The sequence below is a fragment of the Phacochoerus africanus genome, chromosome 11 (genome assembly GCF_016906955.1).
Source record: "Phacochoerus africanus isolate WHEZ1 chromosome 11, ROS_Pafr_v1, whole genome shotgun sequence".
In the NCBI taxonomy this organism is placed as follows: Eukaryota; Metazoa; Chordata; class Mammalia; order Artiodactyla; family Suidae; genus Phacochoerus; species Phacochoerus africanus.
This window is the reverse complement of record NC_062554.1, coordinates 52484566-52493773: the sequence shown is the minus strand read 5'-3', so window position 1 is coordinate 52493773 and position 9208 is coordinate 52484566. Positions and strand designations below refer to the sequence as shown.

Below are 9208 nucleotides of genomic sequence, written 5' to 3'. Positions count from 1 at the left end.
ACCAATGGAACAGAATAAAGAGTCCAGAAACAAACCTATCCACCTATGTTCAATCATCTACAACAAAATGTACACCACAGACAAAGCAAAGTCTATGGAATGGGAGAAAAATACTTGCAAATGATGTGACCATCAATGAGTTAATATTCAAAATATACAAACAGCTCATACAACACAGTATCAAAAAACAAGGAACTCAATTAAAAAATTGGCAGGAGACCTAAACAGGCATTTTTCCAAAGACATACAGATGGTCAGAAGGCACATGAAAAGATGTTCAACATTATTACTCATCAGAGAAATGCAAGTTGAAACCACAATGAGAGAGCACTTCACAACTGTCAGAATGGCTATCATCAAAAAGAACACAAATGTTTGCAACAACGTGAATGCAACTAGAGATCCTCATACTAAGTGAAGTCAGAAAAAGAAAGGCAACTACCATATGATATCACTTATATGTGGAATCTAAGATATAGCATAAATGAACTGACCTGCAAAAAAGAAGCAGACTCACAGATGTAGAGAACAGAATTGAGGTTGCTAAAGCAGAGTGGGAATGGACTGAGATGGACTGGGAGTTTGGGGTTAATATATGCAAACTATTGCATTTAGAGTGGATAAGCAATGAAATCCTGCTGTATAGCACTGGGAACTATGTCTAGTCACTTATGATGGAGCATGATAATGTGAAAAAAAGAATGTATACATGTACATGTAACTGGGTCGCCTTGCTGTGTAGTAGAAAATTGACAGAACACTGTAAACCAGCTATAATGGAAAAAATAAAAATCATCATAAATAAAAATAGAGTGGATAAGCAATGAAGTCCTACTGTATATCACAAGGAACTATATCCGTCTTGGATAGACCATGATGGAAGGTAATATAAGAAAGGGAATGTATATGTATGTATGACTGGATCACTTGTCTGTATAGCAGAAAATGACACAACATTGTAAATCAACTGTACTCTAATTAAATTTTTTAAAAAAAAGAACACATAGCAGATGTTGGCAAGGATGTAGAGAAAAGGGAAATTTCATACACGTTGGCGGGAACATAAATTGGTACAACTACTATGGATAACAGTATGGAGCTTTTTCAAAAAAACTAAAAATAGAACTACCATATGACCCAGCAGTTCCAAACCTGGGTATATATCCAAAAAACCCAAAACCCTAATTTGAAAAGATATACACACCCCAATATTCATAGAAGCATTATTTACAATTGTCAAAATATGGACGCAACCTAGGAGTCCACCAGCAGATGAAGGGGTAAAGAAGATGTGGCACTATATTTGCAATGAAATATTATCTGGTCATAAAATTTGCCATTTGCAGAAATATGCATGGACTTGGAAGGTATTATGCTAAGTAAAATAAGTCAGAGAAAGACAAGGGACTCTATGATATTACTTATATGAGGAATCTTAAAAAATACAACAAAATGATGACTATAACAAGAAAGAAGCAGATATAGAGGACAAACTAGTGGTTACCAGCTGGGAGAAGGAAGCAGAGAGGGGAAATGTAGGGTTGGGGGATTAAGAGGTACAAACTATTATATAGAAAATAATCTATAAGGGTATATTGTACAATGCAGGGGATATAGCCAATATTTTATAATAACTATAAATGGAGAATAGCCTTTAAATATTGTGAATCTCTATAGTGTACACCTGTAACTTATATGTAATGTTGTATATTAAATATACCTCAGTTTTTTAAAAAAAATTATAGGTGGCAAAAAAATAAATTGGACTACATCACAATTAAAATTCTGTAAATCAAAGGACAGAATGAACAAAGCAAAAAGGCAACCCATGGAACGGGAAATTTATATCTTAGGTAATATTCAGAACATATATTTAAAAAAAAAACTCATGTACCACAGGAATAACAACAACAAAAAAAAAGACAGACAGCTGATTAAAATGTGGACAAAAGGACTTGAATTCCTCCAAAGGTATCCAATGGCCAGTAAGCACAAGGAAAGGTGTTCAGCATCACACTAACCATTAAGGAAATGTAGATAATAACCACAAAGAGATATCCCTTCACACCCATTATGACAGCTACTATCCAACAGATAATGACAAGTACAGGTAAAGATGGTGGAGAAAGTGGAACCTTAGTACACTCTTAGTGGGAATGCGAAATGGTGTAGCCACTAACACACTATGGCAATTCCTCAAAAAATTAAACATAGAATTGCCATATATCCCAACAATTTCACTTCCAGGAGTAAACCCTAAAGGATTGAAAATGGGGACTGGAACAGATATTTATACACCCATATTCATTGCAATATTATTCGCAATAGCCAGAATGTGGAAGTAACCTAAAAGTTCGTTGATAGATGAATGGATAAACAGAATGTGATATATACATAAAATAAACTATTATTTGGCATTAAAAAGGAGGGACAGTCTGGCACATTCTACACCATGGATGAACTTTGAGAACATTATGTTAAGTGAAATAGTCACAAAAGGACAAACCCTTGATGATTGCACTTATATGAGGTATCTTATATAGTCAAACTCACAGAATCAGAAAGTCGAATGTGTTTGCTAGGGGATGGGGAATATTGTTTGATGGGTACACGGTTTCAGTTCTGTAAGATAAAAATTTAAGATGAATGTAAGCAGTTTCTGCTGTGGTGCAACAGGTTAAGAATCTGACTGCAGCGGCTAAGGTCGCTGCAGTGGCAGGATTTCAATCCCCAGCCTGGCCCAGTGGGTTGTAGGATCCTGTGTTGCCAGAGCTGTGGCTTATCTGTGACTCAGATTCGATCCCTGGCCCAGGAACACCCAAATGCTGAAAGCACGGCCAAAAAAAAAGATGAGTGTAAGATCCATGTGGAAATGGGTGGTGTGTACAATGTGAATGTACTTAATGCCACTGAATAGTGTATTTTAAAATGGTTAAAGTGGTAAATTTTATCATATGTACACTTTACCATAATAAATACCAACAACATAGTGACAATAGTAGCATAAGAAGCAGAAGGGAGGAAATTCTTAAGATATTCTTGTGTTGCTTATTAATGTGGTAAATGTACCAATTTCTGATAGACTGTAAACAGCTAAGAAAGAATTATTAAAGAACGTGTAATTAAAAAGGTGATAGACTTGGAGTTCCCGTTGTGGCTCAGTGGTTAATGAATCCGACTAGGAACCATGAGGTTGCAGGTTCGATCCCTGGTTTTGCTCAGTGGGTTAAGGATCTGGCGTTGCCGTGAGCTGTGGTGTAGGTCGCAGACCAGCTCGGATCCCGTGTTGCTGTGGCTCTGGTGTAGGCCAGATGCTACAGCTCCAATTAGACCCCTGGCCTGGGAACTTCCATATGCTGCAGGTGCAGCCCTAGAAAAGGCAAAAAAAAAAAACAAAAACAAAAAAACCTAATAGACAAGATAATATGAAAAATACTAGATTAAGCCTAAGAGTCCAAGAAAGATAAAAATGAGAAAATAGGAGTTTCTGTTGTGACTCAGTGGGTTAAGAACACAACATAGTGTCTGTGAGGATGCAGATTAATCCCTGGCCTCGCTCAGTGAGTTAAGGACCTGGCATTGCTGCAAGCTTCTGAGTAGGTCACAGATGTGGTTCTGACCAGTGTTGTGGTGGCTTGTGGCATAGGACAAGAGCTGCAGCTCTGATTTGACCCCTAGCCCAGGATCTTCCATATGCTGCAGGTGTAGCTGTAAAAAAAAGAGAGAGAGAGAAAATATTCTATAGTTGCATAAAACACAATATTTTGTATATATTTTGTCATAAAGCAGGTACTGGTAAATACATTGAGAATATTCATAGTATCCTTCTTACTCTCCTATTCAAGGGATGAAAGTTGTAAAAAAAAAATTTGTCATGCTTTTTCCTTATCCAAATATTCTTTTAAAAAACCTTGGCTTCAAAGATGGTTGCACTCTTCCATGAAATCAGCTATCTTAGTTAACAATCTGCCATGCCACAAATATCAATTAGACATTATTTTTTTCTGAATTTACACATTGTTTTAAGTTTCTTTAAGGCACTTGAAGGACTTCGGCATTTATTCCTTTTCCTTTTATATGTTTCTTGCTCTTTCTTAAGGGAAATACTTTGATAATCTTTAAGTTTTATGTTTTTTTTATACCTTTGATAATCTTTAAGTTTTACTTTTACGTTTTTTCTTATATCTCAGGTTTATTCTCCGGAGCCTTTCTATTCTATGGTAATATTTTCTATGTCTTCTTTCTTACTGTATTCTGGGAGAGTTCCTCATTCTGACCTTCCAGCTGCCTAATTCCTTGCTCATCTTTTTAAAAAATACATCTAATATTCCATCTATTGTGGTTTTAAAAATTTTGTTCTATTTTATATCAAAAATTTCCACCTGTTTATTATTTTGTTTCAACTTGCATGTTTATTTATCTCCTTAAATATATATTTCATTCTTGCTTTAGATACTATGAGGGTAGGGATTGTGACTACTGCATCCTAAAGTCCAACAGTGCCTTATAGATAGGATTTTTAGGAGTTCCCATTGTGGTACTATGGAAACAAACCCAACTAATATCCATGAAGATGTGGGTTTGATCCCTGGCCTTGCTCAGTGGGTTAAGAATCTGGCATTGCCGTGAGCTGTGGTGTAGGTCGCAGATGAGGCTGGGATCTTGGGTTGCTGTGGCTGTGGAGTAGGCCGGCAGCTTTAGCTCCAATTCGACCCCTAGCCTGGAAACCTCCATATTGCCTCAGGTGCAGCCCTAAAGAAAAAAAAAAAAAAAAGATGGGATTTTTAAAATAAATATTTGTTGAGGAAATTAAGAAAGGGTTTGGAGAGGAGAAAAAAAAAACACAATTAGTTATGGATAAATGCAACTTTCTTCATGATATTTTTGTAACAGTAATTAATTACCCCCTTTTAGGCCTCATCCTACCACTTGATTAGGAATCAGTCTCAATCCTTGTGAGTATACATTTTCCAACCCTATTTTTTCCCTGGGTGCTAGAACTGTACAAGCAAAAGACCTGAGTTTGTGTGAGATGGAGGTAAGGGATGGGGAAAGGCACCCATCTGGCCATGGGGACAACTCTCCAGAGAGGTTGCTGTTGAGATGTCTAGTGCACAGACCCCATGGCTTCCTCAGACCCCACAAATCTCAGCTTCCTCCATGTCACATTTCAGGCATGCTTCAGGAATGTTTGTGTGGCTGCTTCTGGTCTCATCCCCTTGGAAGCATCCTACAACTCTTCCCTATCTAGGGGTTGGTTGGTGCCTTCCTGTGAGTTTGCCAGTGAAGCAAAGTACAAAACTACTTCTAGAATTCCAAAGATGTCCTTTCCTCTTCTTTCTAACCCCTAACCCAAAAGAGAGTCTCATTCTATAAGGCAGAAAGGCTTTCTCTCCTCATGGCTCTGATACACATTTTTTTCTACGTTCTGCCCTCCTCTTCACTTTGGGAATAGCATTCATGAACAAAATACAAGAAGATCCCAGAGGAGTTCCCACTGTAGCTCAGTGGTAATGAACCCGACTATTATCCATGAGGACTCAAGTTTGATCCCTGGCCTCGCTTGGTGAGTTAAGGATCGGCATTTCTGTGAGCTGCTGTTTAGGTCACAAACACAACTCGGATCTGATGTTGCTGTGGCTGTGGTGCAGACTGGCAGCTGCAGTTCCAATTTGACCCCTAGACTGGGAACTTCCATACACCCTAAAAAAAAACAAAACTAAATTCATCCATCTCTTTTCACATTGCCCCATCCTTCCCCATGAGGCCAGGGTTACATGCTTTAACTGGAGTGAAATAAGAAGAACAATACCAAGAGGAAAAAAAAAAAAAGAAATTATTTTGCCACAGAAGGAAGTGAAGGAGCAGGGAAAAGGAATCCTCCTCTTCTCTTTTTTTTGCTTTTAGGGCCACAATTGAAGCATATGGAGATTCCCAGGTTTGGGGTCTAATTGGAGCTACAGCTGCTGGCACATGCCACAGCAACAGCAATGCAGGATCTGAGCCACGTCTGCAACCTACACCGATCAAGGCAACACCGGATCCTTAACCCCACTGAAGGATCAAACCCACGTCCTCATAGATCCTAGTTGAGTTCGTTAACTGCTGAGCCACAACAGGAACTCCCCTTTTCTTCCTTTTCTGAAGCAACTTGGATATCAACAAAAGCACTAGGTTCTATAACAATCTGCAGGAGGTATTGTACTCAAGGTGTTTTTCCTTTCAGGGGCCAAGGCAGAGAATCTAGAAAAAGAGAGTGCTTTTTCTTACATGTGCAGAAAACAGAGCCATATGTTTGCAATCTGAAATGTGTGTGTGTGTGTATTTTTTTAAGGAAATAATTGTGAAGAAGTGGAGCCAACAATGTCGCCCACCCAGAAACTGGAGTCAGGAAAGGACAGTGATTTCTGGAGCTATTTATTGCACAAATCATGGCTCCTGCAGCACCTGAAGTTCACCAAATAGACACTCCATTTTATATTGTTCACATTAGCACAGTTCCTTAGGCAGCCCTTGAAAGTTAACCAGAGAGTACCATCATCTGCAGAAGGGAGGAGAAACAGATCAGCAAAGAGGTTTCAGAAGACAAACAAACAAACAAACAAAAATCCCCAACCCCCCAAACCAAAAACAAACCCCACTTCTTTCTATCCTACACCAGCATATAAAAACCAACTTGTATAATTCAAGGCTCAGTTATTCAAATATGAAGAATTAGAATGTGTTGCAATTGGGGGGCTTCCCAAAAGAAAAGCAATAGCAGAGAAGTTAAATAAAATAAAATAAAATAAAATCCTGGGTTTGGGGAGGCAACGACAGCAGCAATTCAAGGATTGCCCAAGCTGGATATTTCCACTGAGAATCTTAATGCTGGTTTAAGTAAGGGTTAGAAATACTGAGGGATCACTGAGCACAAAGGATAGGAAAGCAGAGAAATCATGATGTTTAGTCTTACCCATCAAGGGCCATTGAGCCAGTAGCTATATGGCTGACATTGGTTCCTCTGTTTTCACAATTGAAAACCACCCACAAGGAAGTCCAGGCAGGGATGAAGACAAAGAACTGCCCTCCCTACTCCAACATCCAGCTTTTCGCCACCGGCCATACAGCGCCTCTCCCTTCCCCTCAATGTAGTCTCCTCTGGTTTCTTCAGGCTTCTCAAAATACTGATCCCATCATCTCAGGCCCCCACCCCTTAGGGACCACTTCTATCTGTTTTTCATTATGGTCTGTGATACATATCCAGACCATATGATAGAGATATCTGTTCATCCCAGGGCAGGGGCTGCCTGAGGCAAAGTAAGCTCCCTCCTTATTATGGGGGCTGATATGTCCCTGTCTGCTTCCTCTGCCCCTTCCTCCTTCCCCCAATCCACAGCTTACTTCTGAAAATCGTCCCAGTCATGCAAGACTCGTCTCTTATTGCAATACATATTCCTCTGCCTCTGGAACACTTCTCTCCTGGAAACTCGAGGTGGCACATCCTACACTGAACAGTTCCTAAATGGGGGCCAGAGAGGAGCGAAGTAGAAGTGAAAGCAGATCTCCCACTGCTAGGAAAAGACCTATCTCCCCTTCCAAATTTGAAGTCCACTGGGAGCCTGGAGGGCTTTGCCAGAGACTCTTTAAGCATGGGCCTCTGCCTCTATTAAAACAGGCCGAGCCAAAAGAGAGGTTATCTTTTAGGGTCTCAGGGGTTTTAGCCAGTAAAACAGGTGGTAGAATAAGGGAAAGAGGAGCAAAATCAAAACAAATAATCAGATTGGGTCCTCTTCATACTCACCACCCAAATGGCTTTTAGAAATCAGTAGTTCATGGACTGTGCTGGCAAAGAGAAAGCAAATATATCTGCAGTGTTCTCTGAGGTTTGTTATTGCCTAGGGCCACTATAACCCTTGTAACACAGGAGGCCCACCCTGTACTGGTAACCTGGAGCCACTCTAGGCCCTTTGTCCCTCCAAAGCCTAGTCACCTGTCTCCTGGCCTCTCTGCCCCTCTCCCTTTTTTCAATTCTCTTCACCTTCTAGAGGGTCTCTTGGCCTCCCCTACCTATCCTTTAGGATACAGCACATATTCAAAGGAGAAAGATAAATGCACATTTTTGTGCATATGCCTTATTCCCTTCTTTTTAATTGACCTATGTCACCTATGAGCCTGGAGGCTGAGAAGGGGAAAAAGCATCTGAAATCCCTGAAATTACTACCCTCTGACTTTGGCCAGCTAGTGCCTGTAACATCAATATTCCACTTCCCCCTTTCCCTTTGCCTTGCCCTTTAATACACTCATCCTTAGTTTTGTCAACTGCTGCTCATGGTTTTGTTTTTTTTTTTTTTTTTTTCCATCAGACTTAAAATCAGCCCCATTCCCAACCTCATGTTGCTAGAAGAAGTGTTGAAATTCAAGGTCTATCTCTGGGTTCCTTTGAACCTCAATTCTCAGCCTGCCCCTCTCATATTCCCCCTCCACCAACATCCCCCCTGCCCCCTGCCCACACCACTGATCCATTTCTACTCACTTGCATGTTCCTGATTTGTGAATGACCCATACAGTCCTACTGGGGGAAAAAAAAAAGATACACTCTGCAGACCTCATTTATAAACCTGAGTGCTTCTGTGAAAATCCTCTCAATTCTTTTAAATCTACCCGTTTCCTTCTGTAAAGAGAGACTAAGACTTTGGTGAAAGTCCCAGGAATGTGATGCATTGTGGGTGAAAGCTATAGCATTAAATTGACAGCTTCTGTTACCATATGGTTCTCATAAAAGAACTTCTGTCATGGGAACCCTGACACATTCTGGGACACATCACGGACCACATCTCATCAGTTGTCAACCATAGGGTCTCACCTCGAAAGCAGCAAAGCAGAATGGGGAGTCTTAGCAGGAGGGACTTGTCCATTTTGGAGGAACGAAAGAGCAGGTTAGGGCAGGAAGCTGCAAGGTGCCTATTTATATATCTGCCAGGTTGTGCTTCCCTAGGAAGTGCTAGGGGTGTGGATATTGCAGAAGTCCTTCAAAGGTGTTTCCTGCTCCTAGGGAAACTAGAGACACTAAATTTTTGTTCATTTTTGGCAAATTGAAGAGAAAAGGGACTGCCCAGGTATGTCCTGGACCTGATTTATTTGTCTTAGCACTCAAGATTTTTGATGCTGTGTTCTGTGGTCATTTCATTATACCACATTCTGGGGATAATACAAGGATAAATTGGGC

General features: G+C 40.1%; 1 protein-coding gene across 1 annotated transcript; it reads right to left on the bottom strand.

The window, feature by feature from the left end:
* Positions 1-6413: 6413 nt before the first annotated feature.
* On the bottom strand, positions 6414-8897 carry PATE1 (prostate and testis expressed 1). The gene is made up of 4 exons (XM_047752589.1): positions 8846-8897; positions 8601-8607; positions 7384-7550; positions 6414-6541 (listed from the first exon to the last, which is right to left on the bottom strand). Exons 1-4 carry the CDS (start codon positions 8895-8897, stop codon positions 6414-6416), a joined length of 354 nt encoding a protein of 117 aa, XP_047608545.1.
* Positions 8898-9208: the final 311 nt, after the last annotated feature.

Excerpts from the sequence above, each read along its gene's own strand:
- PATE1 (XM_047752589.1), bottom strand. The coding sequence starts at position 8,897 with ATGGACAAGTCCCTCCTGCTAAGACTCCCCATTCTGCTTTGCTGCTTT. Across the intron at positions 6,542-7,383 it reads GACTGGGACGATTTTCAGAA|ATGATGGTACTCTCTGGTTA; the intron begins GTAAGCTGTGGA and ends TCCCTTCTGCAG.